This window comes from Branchiostoma belcheri, unplaced genomic scaffold, assembly GCF_001625305.1.
Source record: "Branchiostoma belcheri isolate BF01 breed outbred unplaced genomic scaffold, Haploidv18h27 scaffold110, whole genome shotgun sequence".
Lineage (NCBI taxonomy): Eukaryota > Metazoa > Chordata > Leptocardii > Amphioxiformes > Branchiostomatidae > Branchiostoma > Branchiostoma belcheri.
This window is the reverse complement of record NW_017802492.1, coordinates 93,979-112,611: the sequence shown is the minus strand read 5'-3', so window position 1 is coordinate 112,611 and position 18,633 is coordinate 93,979. Positions and strand designations below refer to the sequence as shown.

The 18,633-nt window shown below is 37.9% G+C and overlaps 1 protein-coding gene across 13 annotated transcripts in view; it reads right to left on the bottom strand.

Annotated features, from left to right (window-relative positions):
- LOC109486981 (voltage-dependent T-type calcium channel subunit alpha-1H-like) overlaps positions 1-18,633 on the bottom strand; it is a 139,756-nt gene that overhangs the window by 44,594 nt on the left and 76,529 nt on the right. For all 13 annotated transcript variants that reach the window (XM_019790902.1, XM_019790913.1, XM_019790909.1 and 10 more), the window contains exon 2: positions 3,242-3,484. In XM_019790902.1, the coding sequence (XP_019646461.1) occupies positions 3,242-3,484 (243 nt within the window). The remainder of the gene's footprint in view (positions 1-3,241; positions 3,485-18,633) is intronic.

Below are 18,633 nucleotides of genomic sequence, written 5' to 3'. Positions count from 1 at the left end.
GAGGGTGGGAACAAATTCACCAATCCATCCACCATGTTGCATAGCATTTTTTTTAATTTGCAGTAGATTCTTGAGTATGAGAATTACATTTCTTACATTTTTTAGAATAGAACTTCAACTTATCGATTACAGTTTTCTCAGAACAGGTTGATTCTGAACAAAACTTTGCAGATATCACTGTGTTTGCAAACTGCAAAGGGAGGAAATTTAGGAACATTCCAGGAATGTTGCTGTCTAATCTAAGGTCTCACACCTCTACTAAAATGGACTAGTCCAGATTACCCAGGTGGCTGTACAAGTTGTCTCTGTCTGCTCCATTTCCTGCTGTCTCATCCAGAGGCATCAAATAATTGTCTGTCTACAACTGTTCAAGTGGGCTTACGTTTCCCCCAGCGCTACAACAGAGGCTTGTCAGTTTGCCAACCTTCTGTAACCTACATCTAATCTGGGTCACTTCTCACATATATCAGAACAATTGCAACAGATGGGTTTGAATCCAACTGATTTTATCACGCAAAACTTCATGTCTTGACTTGTCTAACTTTTGTTTCTTTTTGGACTTAAAAAAATTCTCTTCACTTATTTGCATATTAATCAATAGTTTGTGCTTATAAACCTGCATTTCTCCTCTGGTCTCTCAGTCACTGACGAAAGCTAGTGAATACTAGCTGAAACGTCTGTTTCCAAAATCATATCCAGTTGTTTGAGTAACTGCTTTTTGGCTTAAAACTTAGGAAATTTTAGGAGCACAAAAAAAGCTGAGTACATCCCTTGTTAAGTGTTTTAGCCCTCTAAGTTCTGTCAGAATTTCGATTCGAACAGGTCAGAATTTAAGGAGCTCACTTTCCCCTGACTAAATATTAATAATTATCGATATTATGGCACATGCTGAATGTGGTATGATAAGGTGGGTCATGCACATGATACTTGACATGAGAACTTTTGTATATCGGCAATTATTTTACAAAAAAACATAATCACTTCCTTGAGTGTGATTTTGCATCTTCATATTTTCCAAAGGCAAATTTCAAACAAGTCACTGGCTAATTAATATATTTTAACAACATATAGTTTTGCGATTTGAAACAAAAGGTCTATTAAGAAGTATTGTTTCTGTGTGGAAATAGTAACTGATGTCCACAATGTATATTTCTATAATTGTGCACCTCAGCATACAGGTATGGAAAAGGTCTCACCTCCAGCTGTATTCAAAAATCCTGAGCATGGAACACAAAACACAGTGGGAGGTGAATTTAGACCACAGCAATTGCCTTGCTATAAGCAATGTTGAAATTAAAAAATGCTCGTGAAATGGGGAACAAAATTTACTGCTGAAATGGAGGCAAAAGAAAAAAAACTGGACCAACCAAAACCATGATGATAATACCAACATGGTGAATGGGGCCTATCATTGTTCATGTAAGAGCTTTATGACCATATTGTCTTAGTTAATGTTGCAGAACATATATATTGCAAAGCCCACTTCTTCTCCAACAAATTATCCAACTGGAAAGTATTTGTCTGTCAAGGACGGCACCAACAGTATATCTATCCAAGCCTTGATCTACAATGTATCTGAGGAACTCAGATGTTAAGTATCATTACATACATGTAGTATGTACATCTACATGTAGTGATCCATTAATATCTTGGAAGATGCTCACTGAAGGATACAGTAGCTAATCTCATGGTGGATGGATGGGTAGATTTGACAGGCTATTTGTCAAAATGTTTCAGAAGCTGAGGTTGATACCAGCTAAAAGCCCAAACTTTGGAGATAAGTGCAGTTTACCCTGTGTTTACACAAGCTCTTGCTGCCTGGGGTTGCAAATGTCGTGGGAGGGGGGGGGTGGCTGCCAGGAGTGTGATTTAGTAACTAAAGGTTAGCTGCAGTTATCACCATTTTGCACTATTCGTATTCTTCAAGTTCAGACTTTTTCTGTGTTGACAAGCTGCTGTGGATTGGTAGCTTCAGGTGAAAGTATTAATTATATTTCCCAGCATATTTCATATCTACTGTAAGTTGTAATGATACCAACTTCATTATTACATTTCATGTAGCACCAACTCATTGTTAATACATTCAAAGCAACTCTTATCACAAAATGTATCAGAATTGGAGTCAAGAGTGTCTAGAAATTCATTTAAAATCCCAAAACACCATTTTTGTTGATAAAGGTAGACAATAGGTGAATAAAAGGCATTAAATTTTCGCTGTTTTTATACAAAAATTCTTGATGTTATTGTCATAAGAATGTGTTGCCTTCTTTCTTTTGACTTACAAAAAAAGCATGCATGCTACAGTCGCATAACCCATGCCTACTTAGCATCAATATTGCTTCAAGCTCACAGTAGATAAAATGTTTAAGAAATATGCTGAGAATATTGTCAAGGGGTATCTATATGTGAGTCATATCAACTCTAGACAACAAATATTACGTCTAGCTACAGAAAAGTCAGGTTAAAACTAAACATAAACATTCCACATCAGACACACAAATAAGGGAATTTTTTTTCAACTGCATGTTTTTATAAAACCTCCAGCAACATTATGGCAGATACGAGTTGCCATTTCTGATAACATAATCTGGTAGTGTTCATCTCAATTCTTTTTTATCCTCTGATCCTTACAGCACAAGATCTGCAGTAAGTCTGCAATAGTTCATCATCAAGTACAACAATTTGATCATTCATCACCCATTTTTCCTTAGACCAACAGAACCCTGAAAACTAATTCTTGCACGCACGCACGTACCAATATTAGCACTTACATACCTACTTAAAGTCTCCATAGGAAAAAGCCATCCTAAGGAGTCAAGTAAACTTAAAGGTTTTTCTGATTTCTTGAAATGCAGAATAAGGAGGTTGGTAGGTTGGTGATCGTTTGATAGGTTTGGTGGGATAGCAAAATAGGCAGTGAGATGAATTGTGTAGCATTGTTTTCTACATTGTACATTGTAATCCGGACTCATTAGAAAGCAAGCTACTCAAAAACAAACATGAAAATGCTATTTTTTGGTAAAACAACACCAAAATAGATATTAGGACAATGATTTTAAGACTTAGATCAGTGCATGTATACATGGCTTCTCTCAAACAGTAAAATTTCCAAAAATTCTGATGTAGGGAAATACATTTGTGCTGTACATAATATTTGCTTCCAAAGATATCCTCCAAGTCATGTACATTTGCACTGTTCACAGACTTTCACAAACAGACCTTTAAGTAGAGACAGGCTTACCCAGCGAGTACAATGAAAGCGTCCAGTCGGTTCCACGTGTCACCAAGGTAGCACTTCTTCCCGAAGATCCCCATCGCGATCATCTTCAGGGCCATCTCTGCTGCGAAGAACGCGAAGATGAAGTGGTCGAAGCCCTGGAGGACCATGCAGCGCTGAGGACAGGTCTTGTCGTTACGAGGCTGGTACATCCCCAGGGTGACACAGTTCAGCAGGATCACCATCATGCTCAGCCGCTCAAACCATGTGCAGCGGAGTCAAGGAAAGTTCTGACATGTAGGAAAATTTCTGAGACTACTGGTAGTCCCGTTACATGATATCATTCTAATTCAGTAAACCTATTGTTTACTTGTGGTATATGTAATTATGCAATCAATCGTTGTGTGGAGTAGTATGTACAGTCATATGAATAGCAAATAAACCATTCATATGCAGTAGCTCTTGAGTCTCGAAATAGATGTCATCACACTGTGATCATGTTGAATAAAATATGACACAAAAATTGGCTACATTTCATACTTTTTTCAGAAGCTCATTATCCAAGATACAAGATAAAATTCAAAAAGTACACAGTACAATGAATCATAATGCAGCTATGGAATAAGAAAAGTTGAAAGCTAGTCATTTTCACTTGAGATTTTTCAAAAGCTATCTTGCCACAACAACATTGTGCATGCGCAAGAGAGAAACTTTCCACTTCACGTTATATTTTAGGCAAAAATGACGTTATATAAGGACATCTTTTCCTGGCTTTGAAAATCACCTCCAGATCTAGAATATTACAGCCCCGAAGTCAAAAGTCAAGACCTTAACTCTCTCCTACAGCCCCGTGTTCAGATATGAACTCTAATCTACATGATCTTGACAAAAAACATTTTCTTCTCTCTAGTACAGAGCAACTCTCTCCTGGTACTTCATCTTAGGCTTTCAAAGGAAACCCAAGGTTCCTAGATTGCAACATGAAGTATGAAATATTTTGATGGCCCGAGAAGTACATTCTGTGGCAATCCTGTAGCAATTCTAAATCATCACTTTCTACATGATATAAGTTTAATGGTGCTGAAGTCTCTTCAGAAATCCCTCAGCGCTGATACGACATGCAAGTTGAGATTCGGAGCACGTAAGGAGAACTCCACAACACACATATTTGATCACACAAAGAGATAACCCATTCTGATGGCTAGGTTTTCCTCAGACACCTGGGGCAATGAATACTGTACAGGAGGACATTCATGTTGCAGAGCTTATATAACCGAAGAGAGAACTCAAGACAGAAATCTAGTATTAGACATGATAAGATCTAGAAGAGTTATTGACTTTTAAACCAGCAAGTCTGCTCTGAATTGTGTGACCAAACTTATGGGTAGAGCATGTGGCACTACAGCTAAAGAAGACAAATTTGCACCAAAATTTGTCCGAAACTTCAATGGATAAATAAGATATTTATGTCATTGATGAATCAAATCATTTGTAATAAGCAGTTTATATGTACATGTTTTCTGACATGGACACCAGGTAGCTCAGTCATACAGTTTTTAATTTTGAAATGATACAGGTTTTTTTTACTCTTTTTTTATGACATAGGAATAGATGAAACACATACATATTGGGTAAACTGAATCATGGACCTATAATTACAGTTTTTTTTAATTTCAAAACAATAAAGTATTTTTCTAATGTTCTTTATGACATAGGAGTGGGTAAAACATACATATTGGGTATATTGAATCCCGCACGTGTGATTACATACTAAATCCTGTGCAATTTTTTTTAGGGTTAATTGCGGTGGGATCTTGGAGCCTGTTGGGGCTTCCGCACTTTGGAGCTATTTCCTGTTCCCCTCAGAAGGTACAGGAACAGATATTGCACTAATGCTTGCCATTAATCACTGTTATTGCATCGTGTTCAACAGTTGGCTGGAGACGTTAGTCATTTCCTTACATATTGCTACAAGCCTCGGGGTTTACATGGACTCTGTTTGTTTTCCAATCTTAGAAATTTCTAACTTCAAGTCAGCCTCTGTGCAAGAAAAATGATGTTATTAATGTCTTAGGCCATGTTGATTTGATTATATGGATGACATCCTCTGGTAACCCCAAAACTGATGCGAGCGTGCAAATAAAAAAAAAGTTTGGCCAAAAAAAAAAGTTGCCTTTATTCGGAAATCTACATGGTCATGAAGGTTGAACAAATGACATAGGGTATGGTATATGGGGAATAATCTACTCTTCATCAGTTCAAATTCATTTCTTAATATTTTCGTCTTTTTCATTTGATTTTGGCATTCTACGACATTGGTATTGTTTTCCAATATTTTTTTGTGCAACTTACAGAATACATTTGCTAATTTTTGCAACTTTTGTATGATTGATTTACAGCATGGTTGAAAACTTTTTTTTTTTGAAAATGGCCAAAAATTCATCCGCCCGTGGATGTCATCCATATAATCAAATCAACATGGCCTTACTGAGAAGACCTTGAATCTTGAAGTATATTCAGTATTAGGATAAGAATGAACAGTGGGTAAACATACATGTACAAAATGTATGGGGTAGATATTTTCAAGATGTGCATATCATGTGTTATTATGGCTTAACCTCGAGAATCAAAGTTTATCAATCAATCATGTTAAGACTTTGGCCTAGGGAGGCATTTCAATATGTGTGAATAAGTAACTTGTAAGACCTGCAACACAGTAATAAACAGTGGCTAAATATATGGGGTAGATACTTTCAAGATATGAATGTCATGCGTTGTTTAACCTCGAGATTCAAAGTTTACCAATTTATCATGTGGAGAATTTGGCCTAGGGACACATTTCAACTGCCGAACAAGCTTTCGAGTTTAAATAAAGGCTTACTACTACTACTTCAATATGTGTGAAAAATTAACTTCTAAGACTGGCAACTCGGTAATAAAAATGACAAGAAACAATAATTCATTTGTACGACTTAATCAGGGCAACATTAGTGATCACAAAACAGGTCAGCCATAGCCAATACAAATGGCATCAATTGGCCTGCAAAATTAACTTTCCCATACCTGGGATCCCCATTCAGTACCAAGGACAGTATAAAGTCATTGCAGGATCTATGCATACAAATGAACTTATCAAAGAATTTCTAAAGCCATTAGATAGCTTTAACTGTGTGATCACTTTTAGCACAATAATTCATACAGAAGAAGCTTTGGTTTTGCAGGATTGTGTATCCTATTTCTGCAGTTTGCATACACATTGCTAGGTGGCACTTATTGGCTATCAAGCTGTGTTGTTCACTAAGGAAAGACAGTTTGATTTCCAGGCCGCTACAAATCCAATGAACTTTTTTTTCAGGTCATGCAGGAGAAAGAGGAATGGTATTTACATGGATGACATACCTGAGGGGATTTACGTGCTACCTTGGTAACAATTATACAGCCTTTCAGTGTTCAAAATGGTTTAAATTTCACTAAATTGATCTGACGACCATCGTAAATCGATGAGACGCAGTAAAATGAGGGCGTGGGAGAACATCACAGACAATCCCCTACAGCTATGATTTAGCAGCACTACGTGGGGTGCTGCAAGGTGCTTGTGACATTTCCACTGAAGCAACACTACGGAGATTGAAGTCTAGAACAGGGCCCAGTTTCTAAACAGAACTGGCTAACAGACACATTTACAATAAATATGCACGGTTCTCCTGTTACATTGGAAATTCTTCTATGCCCAACCTTGGAAAAGTCAGCACAAGCCAGTACTGGCAGGCGATATGCATCTCTACATTTTATTTTTGAATATCTGTATTTTTTTCCTGAGCTAATGTCACCCAGTGATGTCAGCTTAGGAAAAAGCACAGAAATGCAAAAATAAAACATACATTAGATAATACATGCAAATGCCCAAAGTGGGCAATTGGGATTTGGGAAGCTTGCTAGAGAGTCTAAAAAATTCACTTTTAGAAGGCCGTACAAGCTCAATTTCTCAGTCATTATGATTGGAACAAACTTCAAGTGATTATATTTTATGTACACTTCCGATATTTGTATGTATTTTACAGCCTTTTTTTTGGTGTCATTTGGTCTTTAACCAGCCATGTTTAAGATAAGTTTCACAAGGTGTTAACAGAGGAACCTTAAGAAATCCTACAGTACAATCTTATTGCTAGTTTCTGTGCCTACACAGCATTTCTTCTACACCTGGCAACCAAGGGCCGCTATACTCAACTCCTATTTGAACAACACTTTCCTTAAGGAGGCCTGTATACCCAAGATAATACAGCAGTAGGTCCTTGCAGTGGCCATTGATCAATCAACCAACCCATGTGTCATCAATAACATGCCCCTTCCAAATTACTAATGTAAGACATTGTGGTAAATCTATAGAAGATACGTGTACTTTGATCGGGCCCCATTACTATGCCCATGCTGTCATCTTGCCCACTGCAATTACTGGAGTGGGCAAAGTGCTCCACCCTATGTTTAGAGACTGGGGAATTTCAAAGGACAAAAGGACTTTGAAACTGGATGAAAGCATCCAATCATGCTGCCACTAACGTAATGTAATAGATGTGCACTTTTGTCAAATAAGGCTTCATGGAATATATATATAATATTATATAACAGTGGTTTACGCTAGAGTGGTGCCAAGACATATCTCACAAGTACTTTTAAAGTCTGGACACATATTTTACCAGGAGATCACTTTCACGCTTTTAATGGATACAACAGTGTAGTAGGTGCATATCAAGTAGGTAGTGTCAGAATCTAAGTTCTTGAGATCACAGAATGATGCATTTTCATGCTCTCTTTTGACGATTTGAACACTGTGACATCCATAGATATCCATAGTCAGCAAGATCTAAAATTGATACAATCATATATTATTATCTTCACCTCAACAGATGCTTAGCCCTTCAGCAATGAATAAAATAACCATATTGATGCTATGCTAGGTTTGATGTATAATCATTATGATATATTTTGGTAATTATGCTAGAACACTGCATCATATTTGAGTTAAGACAATGACAATGATCTTTATTGCATTTTCATGCCCAGAAGGGCTAATAGTTGCATTCTGAATAAATAAGATCTACAGGTTGAGCAGATGAACAAAATGAATGAAAAGCCCTCCAGCTAGCTACATGTATCATCACGTACACACTGCAGCATATCTTTCTTACTTCTAATGCGAACACAATTGAATCTCTACAGAATTTCAGACTCCCTTCCCCCTTTATGACCTCTAGCTTCTTCAACATTCAGCGCTCATTCAAGGGTACATGTCAGCGATGTTCGGAGCCAAAGGTCGTCTGCACACCTTGCATGACCAATGTGGGAGCGCAGAAAGAACTGTACAGGGGCTGCTTACGCCGCCAGGTGTAAAATGCCAGAGGTGAGACAATCAATTCCAGGGATTTAAATATAACATGCAAGAAACGGCTTGCCGCTTTCTTGTAAATTTCAAGCAACAGCGGGTCAGAAATTAAGCTACCAGCTTAGACTATGCTGTCTGGCGTAAGCTGGAACAGAGTGATTCACTACATTAAGATCAGATCTTTGTCTGTTTGACTTTTTCGGAAAAAGTTCACCCGTAATTCTACAGCTTTTAGTTACGAGCTGACATTTGCAGAAGGCAGAGCAGATCAAATTGAAATCAGAAGTTAAAGGTAAGTGGCTGAAACATCTGTAGGCTGAGTCTGCAGGTGTTTTTTTCAACAGGCAGCGCATATTGTACATGTGTATGCATAATCACATTATCCACAGACCTAACTATGAATGGTAACAATGTTAGGAATTTAGGTTAGGTTGTTACCAACCAAACTGCTACCACATACTAGTGAAGGATTATACAGGGTAGGATTCAAATGCTTTTTACGTGCAAAAGAAGACATTTGCCCTTGTAAGCTCTCTAAGAATCAACATCTTTGAGGCATAGATGTCATACCGGTACCGGTATGCAATTCAGCAAATACAAAAATTGTTCCAGTTTATTTAACAGTATACTACAGAAGGTACATGCAGGTCATGGAAATGTAAGTATTATAAGAATAAGTAGAATAATTTTATCATGAGTTACATGGAACTCAATGTGATTTCCAGGTATGAAATGTACAGGAACTACCACAAGAAGTCAGCACCAAGGACTTCACTCTGGCTGAAAGTTTTCCCTGTACTCATTTGCATATTCGTGATCTCCCGAATGAGACTGCAACCCTGCAACCTATTTGGCTGTGGCACAGGTATGCTAATCAGGCTGCACCTACAGAAGGCCAGTAAATGCTGCATATCTAGATACATTGTACAACCAAGACCACCCTGGGAATTTTGGCACTTCTTCAACAAACTATCTGATTCCCCACTTGACTGATATTTCAGATTTTGCTTGGTTGCCAAAACCCTTGGACTGCAGGATATGAAATGGCCACATACATGTTCATTAAAACATCTTTTCATTGTTTAATCATAACAGTGCCTTTACTGTCTTGGTTCATCTGATTTCTCACACTTTTGTGACCAAGCTAACCCCAATTACATTACACAGATAACCTCCTATAACAGTATAATACTGTCATAAAAACAGTCTTCACATGCAACTGTCTAATACTTACAGTCACCTAGTGTTATGCTTAAATACTAACACAGTAGACTAGCTTATTAAAGCCTGTGATTTATGGGTATTACCCTTGCCATGCAACATTCAAAGTTGACGTAGGACGGTGTAATTTGAAGCTCAGGGCTGCCACCCTAGTGATTATGCCAAAAGTAGACAGACTGACTACTAAAATCCCTCATCTCAGGAGGATAGAGGGAATTTCTAACTAATGGACCAGTCTAAGACCAGAGTGACTTTAAAAAACGAGTTGGTACCTGTACAAGAATATCACAATTGAAAATAATTTCCAGCAACTTTTCATGATAACTGGTACCTTTGGTGCTAAGTTTTGCTAAAACACATCAAATTGCTGACAAACAGGCAAAGAATGGGGGCACAGGGACATTGCAGCTTTACAGTATAATCACTGACTCCCTCTCTTGCATGCAACATTTCCATCCGTTCAAAGCTAAGACCCCTGCTCCGTGACTGAAATGCAAATGCCTGCCACTTCGACTTCATATTGCCTCAGCTTCATCTGAAACAATTCGGGAAGACCGTAATTGTCGTGACTTACTGACATTCTGGAGTCCATAGGCTTTTCTCCTATACATTTACATCAGCCTAGAAGCTTAAAAATCCAGTTACTGGCCAAAAATTACTGTACAAGGATAGTACAGAGACATTAGGGTCATATATAGAAGATAATGTTTTGCAGCATTGGTGCAAGACTAACCCGAACAACCATCTGCAATGAGAGGGATGTGCCATTGATCTGTCTTGGCATCTTAGAGTGCCTGCAGAATACAGATGTAGAAAAATTAAGAGACTTGAGACCCGGGGAAGGAGATAGCGTTTCCATTACTGATGTCAATAGGGAATTGTAATGGCCGTCTCCAGCCTAGAGGATACAGTGGATTTATCTTCGTCATGCACTAGATGCCTGAAGGGGGACTTCCCAATAGAATAATTACCACAGCTTGTTTTGTACTGTTGAAATGCAGGCTTCAAACAAACTTCAATTTGTGAGCTAATAAAATACTTTTATTACACAAGAGGATATTTGTATGCCTTTGAGATTATATAAGGAGATGAATCACCCATATAGGCATAAAATCTGCTGTTTTATTATCAAACTGTGCTGATGGTATGTCTCCAATAATTTGTTTTACTAAGTTAAACATTTTTTACACTCTACTCACCTACATGCAGTCTAAGAACAATCTTTGGTGCCCAATAGGTCTAGAACCCATGGAGTGAATGTCCCTTAAAGTCACTTGAACAATTAGCTGTAATTATCATGAATCCATAACATTCCTCTGATGGTAGAAAACAGTATGTATTATTACACCAAGTTTACCACCTTCTTCAACTTAAAAAGTTTGGTTTGATTTAGGTGACTGTGCCTTTCAAAGATTATGTTAATTTACAAAATAGCAGTGTATGAGCATAACTCAAAAATTAAAAAGTTACAAAAAATGCTGATGCTAACAGGTCCAGTTTCAGATGCACATGATTGAAATGAATTATCAACATGTACATTCACAGTGTTACATTAAATTCACTTTAAATGTCATTATAATCAAAAGGGTTTGATCATTGAATATCAGATTTTTGCAAAATTCTTTCCAAAACAACTTCAGATGGTGCAGGAAAAATGTATATGCATCAACACAAACCATAGGCAAAGACTTGTGATACAAGAAAACATTGAGTATCTCATAGGATTTCACTTTGTTCTAAAAGGATCAAGAAAGTCAATATTGTTATCAGATTATACAGGAGAAGACATAATATCATGGCTCTGCTCCATGTAAGGTTATCGACTCCCGAAAGGACAGTAATGGCAACTCAAGACTTCGGGGAAGTACCAATTTTTTTCTGCTGTTTAGGGCAGCAAGAATTAGTTATATGTTCAACATCACCTACAGGATTGAGGTGTTCAAGAATTTATTCTTTCCTAGAACTATTGCAGAGTGGAATTTGCTGTCACCAAGTACAGTAGGGACATTGTCATTAGATAGCTTTAAACAATGTCTAGAGTTATATGTTCAAGGGTTCGGTATAACAAGTCGATTGATGTAATGAAGCCAGCTGCCGCCACGCCGCGTGCCTGCGAAGCTGGTGTGTTATGCCGACGGGTGGTTATACAGATACAGATACAGATACAGGGCTCTAACCAGCACCTGTTTTTTGTCAATTGCAGGAACTTTTTGACGCGTGATGGAAAATTTTCTAAACCAATCCGTCAACCCTGATGGATAAAATTGACAATCTGAGGTAAAAATGTAAAAAAACATCCGAAGGACCAACAACAACCTCTCTCGACATCATTTGCCTTTCAAAATGTGGGAAATTGCATTTTGAAAGCCTTATAAATCCAAATTTTGACAGTGAGCCCTCTCCCCCCAGGTCTGATCATGAACCTGGGCTGACAGAAAAAGATTTCGAGCTGGCTGGCTACCTAGAGCCCCTATATTGACTAAAAGGTGACAGTACCAGTGCAAGGTTAATAGGTTATGCCATCAATATCTATATACAGACATATAGGGCACTGGATGCTTCCTGCACAAATCCATAGTACCATCCATTCATCAATTCATCAATGTAGAGATTCTCTTTCCAGATCAAATTACTCTAAGGCAGCATCAACAAAATCAAAGAATGTAACTTCCAAGGCCTCAATTAAGCTCAAAGAGTTATGTACTGCCTCTACGGAATCTAGGACAGCTGCCCAGGCATGTCATCACAGACCAATTTTCTCAATCCCAACATTTTAAAGTAACGGAGCCAGAATCAAGAAGAAAGCAATCAGCGACCGGGATGAGATTATACATGGATCAAGGAATAAGTAGGCCACTTACTGAAGCAATGGTAATGAGCATCTAGTGTCATTAAAGGTCATCAATCACAACATTTATTGGTCATTACGGTGCCTTATGTCATTATTGGACACTCAATTGCACATTTATCAGTTTAGATGACTTTTTTGGATAAGATGGGTATTTTATTCTTGGTTATTCTTTTTTTAAAATTCCTTCTTTTTATTCATTTTCAAAATAACAAAAGAAAATCATGGCACAACAAACAAAATTAGTGATGCACATGTGTAACAGCAAAACTGATAAATAAAACCAGGAGACAATGAGGAAGCATAGAAAAGAATTAATGAGAACCCTGATTTTGCTAAGTGAACAACACTAGTTTTCGGTTATTCTTTGAAGAAATCAGGCATTAACAACTGTTACAGTAACTTTTTATTGGTCAAGGTGCTAACTGACATTTTTGAATACAACCAATGACTACAAGACAAAAGATGTGATATCAACTACTGCCACAAATCACAACATTCTTTATTGAAGATTTTCGGCAAGGCATCATTAAGGGTTATATATCACGGGAACTATTGACAGAAGCAGCATCTAAAGGCACTTATACCACAAATGACATCAATAAAGAGGCCAGGAGATCCTCGCTGGTGTTGCAAGTCAATTAATTTGGAAGCCTGATGACCACTTCATGTACCTAGTAGATATTATCGAGTAAATATGGTGGTTAATACAGAAGATTTAAATAAATTGTGTAATGTAATTTTTGTTTTTGGCATTATTCAATTAACATTGTGGTTGGAGAAATATTATCAGTATAGGAAAAATATCATAATTTATGTTTACCAAAGGAAAACATATTGTTTTTGCTCAGTTTCTTCCTCTTCTTCTCCAAACCAATGAGGTCAATGACCTGAACCTGTCTGTTACCACGGTAACTAGTGTTGGTCTACATCATGTTGCAATTTTACAGCAGGAGGGATTTAAACTCCTGTCCAACCATATATATGAAATTCAATGTGCTAGAGTAAGAATATTCTGTGGTAGCCATAACTGTGCTTGATGTCACCAGAGATGCCATTAGTCACTATATCTTATTGATTGAAACAGCATCTGCCAAACTGGAAGTCACTAACCACAAGATCCAGCCGTAGATCTCTCCATAAAAATGTCACAGGCCATATCAATCAATGTTGCAATCGATTCTTGATCGCTTGGAAATTATCTTACTCCCCAGGGCGTGTATCTAGCACCAGTGCAGCATTCTCAGTGGGTTACAACAAATTGGAGATGGTGGTAGAAGAGATTTGGTACAGCTGTCTATTCGTTGGCAATAATTAGCAAAAATTAGGATGTGTAATTAACTTACATAAACCCATACCCATCCTAATAACACTTCCCTAAAAGAATGAGCAAAACCGATGGCTGTTCTTGTTATATTTTTCACACTACCATCATCATCAGATGGCTGTAGACAGCACATCAGCAGAACGTACTGCACCTGCGCAAAACCCCCATTTTTCACAGTTTTCGTTGGATTTTTGGTCAACGTTGCATCAAAATTTTGCCTGTTGCGTGAGATATCTTTTCCGACAAAACATTTGGAAACTACAGACGTAGTGTTAACCTTATATGCACGAATATGACCTTATATGAGCCATTTTCCACATTCAATATATTACGGATTTCGCGCAGGCGCAGTACGTTCTGTCAACGTGCTGCTGTGGACCAGTCGACCACATCTCATCCAGTAATTGAACTAATTATTGTGGCTAAAAAAATATCATCCACAGGGTTCCTCATTTTACATGAGCTAATGAAACAGCCATTCTGAATTCAAAAGATTCCTACTTTTAGATCACGGTAATTGCACGAATTAGTCAGCCTTTCTGAATCCGAGAGATTTTCCTTTTCAGCTAAACTAATCAGCTTAGGTGCCATATCAAGAGGGGGAACGATCTGGGCTTAAAGTAAGAATGTTACCATGACAACTGTGACTATCATGATCTAATTTGATTTTGAGAATCCATCCTTTTGTTATAGAGTTTTGCAAATTGAATGTGGCTTTCTGCAGTTTTGCAAATTGCATGTAACTCTCTTATAAGAAAATAACAACTTGAAGGCAGAAAATGGTTCACTCAATGAAGTTAAGTGGAGTATATTTTGTACCAAGAAAAACAGCAAATTGAGCTCGTAAATCAAGATTTCTCTGGACTAAAAATGCAGTTATTTTCTTGCCTTATTTTCAAGCTTCCATAGTGGATACATTGCTAAAGCTGCTAAAAAAATATGGCTGCTACATTCAGCTTGATAAACAGATCCATCACTCACTTTTGTCGTCAAATAAAATCCTGTAAAATACACGAGTGACCACTTAGCCAGTAGATGGTCGCTCGAGTCTTTTCCTGACTGTGATTGTGACAATAAGAGTATTCCAAGGGGTCGTACATGTCATCGCCTTGGCTTCTGTGTCCACCCCACATTACATGCCAGACTTACTGTCTCCAGTGTTGTGCAGCCATGAAGGAAGACGGATCCAGCAGCTATAGCTAATGGAAATTGGTGGCCATTTGAACACCGAAAAATCTGACGCACAAATTTCAAGAATACGTGCAATTATAGTGCAATTGTTCTAGTACATGTACTTTTACATTCACAAGATTACATAGTATATTTAGATACTGATGGTGGCAGAAATACTTTTTTTCAATGTTCTGCAATATTGCAGATGAGTCAAAATTTTGTTCTGCAATTTGGAAACAATAATGCTAACTTGCAGACTGTAGGATTTTTCTTCTGCAATATTGTAAATCTCTCTGCAAGATGCAGAATGCAGAGAGATATTTCGAACACTGACTGCTCTGTATCATCGTGTGAAACTTGAAAATTGCATGTAGGTCACGTTGAAACAAATCCTAACACTTATGAATCTTTGAATCCTTTTTTTTTTTCATTGGTGGGGATTCTGAAACAAAAACCACTATTAGGCACAATTCTTCATGATTCATTTCCAGTCACTGTGGTTGACTTCGCTACAAAGTGCGTGAATGACTCCATTTTTTTTTCAAAAGCAGTAGACAGAATTGCTAATAGCACCCTGTGTGGGTGGATACGGCAATAGATACTGGGTTTTAGTACCTTCCCTAGAGAGAATTGATTTAAAAGGTATGGGTATCGCCACTGAAAGCACTGACCAAACAGCCCCATTACCCCCGTTAATGTGATCAGTTTCTTGACCATCAGGTGCTGTACGGGCATTCTAGATCAGAGTTGCCATCATTTTGTTGACTGTGTGAAAGACATGCCCCGAGCATTTACTGCAAAATCACCCCATGTGGTCAATACACTGAACCATAGGGCAGAAAGCAGTGCCTCCGTATCATGAATTTCTTAGGCCACACTAATTTAATTTGTTGGTTCTCGGATGTTTTCAGAAAAAATATGAAGCAACAGGGCAAAGAAAGAATAAAATGAAACAGGTCTAGGCATCCTATTATAACCCCAAATGCTACAAAAGGAGCCACGAAGTCAACACAAAAGGCTGCATCAAGATTTAAAGTTTAAACAATGAATTTTAAACTTTTAATCAAACCACTGCATTGATAGATGGAAAAACTGTAACAACTAGGAAGAAATAGATTTTCCCTATAACTGTTGGGGGTAAAACATACATGCATTTTTGAGTTGATTCAGAACCAGAACCAGAACCAGAATCTTTTTTTTTTTTTTTTTTTTTGCAAATCAGAAAAAAAACGAAGAGGCGAATCCGAGAACCAACAAATTAAATTGGTCTGGCCTTAGCTACCAGACTCATACATTTGTAGCAGAGAGTGCAGCCGGCAATAGACACAAACTTTGATAGAACTGTAAAACGTAGCTACTGGTTAGAACCTGGATATTTGAAGGCATTAGGAAGGAAGATAAGAAACTTCATAAACCAAAGGAAATGACCTCACATTTAGATCTCGGGCTGATAAGACGTAATGCCTGCATGATAAAAGAGCATTAGACCAGTGCCTGACATCAAAAGAAATGGAATGATAAAACAAGAAGAAAGGTTTGTGTATCAAGGTGGACTGCAAGATTGCAGCACTCTTGGCAAGCATCCAGACTATGTTGAATCTTGATTTTCTTTCGGCCTCTTGGTAGAGGTAGAATACTACCAGTTGTTCATGATGTGAAGAAAATGGCTCAGGGCTCGAAATACTGGGTGCATTTGGAGCTGTGCACCCAATTTTTTTCTGTGGGTGCACCAGTGCACCCAAATATTTTTGTCGGTATTTTGTACATATCAAATGTATTTATAGTATGCACAATATTCTTGGCATCTAAGTGTGAGTATCTTTGTTGTAGTATTTGTTATTTTAAGATTTTGAAGCTAACTCCCATTTCAGATTCAAGCTCAGAAGAGGAGCAGTAAGATCTGTAATTAGATTTTGTTTTATATGGTGCACCCAAAAAATTTTTGTGCACCCATTTTTTTAGGTTGGGTGCACCAGTGAACCTATTTCCAAAAATGAATTTCAAGCCCTGCTGGCTGGTTGTGTCCATATCACATTTTTGTAGGTTCCATCCACACTTCAAATTCTTAAAACCAGATGACAGGAAATAACTGTCCACAAGGACAAAATATATCCCAGGTACAGATACTATAGAAATCCACCCACACTCCCTTTGATAGATACAATGTATTTGGCTAATAATGTAGTATGCTTTTACCTCAGGCATAGAACCAGGCATATATATAGTGTTCTTATGCTTGACACAGGCTGCTTTGGGTTGTAATTTTTCAGTCCAAAATCTTTTTTGACAAAATGCAGCTCTAAAGAGATAAATCCGTACAAAATTTCTGTTATCGTAATTTTTACTTGTGTATTGGGCATGAAAATTTGTTACAAATCTAGACACTCAGATCTTTCTGTATCAACTTTTCTTTGAGTACACTAGATATGACATAAAACGACTGTATCTTCAGTACCAAGGACAGCAACCACTCTTTGAAAATCCTCTTTTGAAAGGGTATTAAATGTAATCTGCAATAAGTCTTACATGTACATCTGTCTTATCTCTTCAGCATGAAGAAAAACAGAGCCCAGGGTAGATAGAAGATGCAACTATTTTGACAACTTACATTTTATGATAATATGTGGGTCACAAGATCTACCATTCGCTTCTGCTTGTAATGTCTTTGAACATTCAGAAACTTGACTTCTAGATCTATCATACATGTACTAAGGCTCCTTCAATGTATACTTTTAAAATCCCATTTTGTCCGTGAAATTAGCATCATCTTCTTTACAGCTTGGAAATTTGACAGCTTTGTTTGCACTGCAGGTCAGCCTTGTCTTAATGCTCATGTACTAATCCTAGGATAATCCACGATCACCTAAAAGGGCTTCCTTCTTATCCACCCGGATTATCTACAGGGTCACATGGGTCGGACGAAGGCTCAAAGGTCCACTTTTTGGTCCACTTTTTATCTAAAGCTCCAAGATTTTTCTTTAAAAGATGGACTGATTTGTGTCACCACTGCAGTGGGGCTGGAATCATAGAAAAACTGTTCACTTTTTAATTTTATCTCTGATTTCTCTGCAATCCTCTCAAAAAGGCATGAAATGCCATATCAGAAGGTTCATTTTTCAAAATATTCCGAGGGAGCATGCCCCCGGACCCCCCCCCCCAAGAACCTTGTACCTACGGCGCTCGCTGGCCCCTCAAGCAGTGGGAAGAACCCCACCCCCATTCAAAATCCTGGCAATGGGCATGGGTGCAGTATGTTCTGCCGACGTTCTCTTCCCCTGACCCATCAGAGCATGTTGGATATTCCAGACAATTTCCACATCCAGCCACAAAGTGATCTCTCTCCTGACCCCAATATACTGCATATTCCATCTGCTCTCATTCTACCCAGCACTGCCTTAGAAAGCTTTTAACTCCCTAACTTAATGTCTTCTATAGAGATAATATGATTTCCCTGGGCAGCCTTCTAA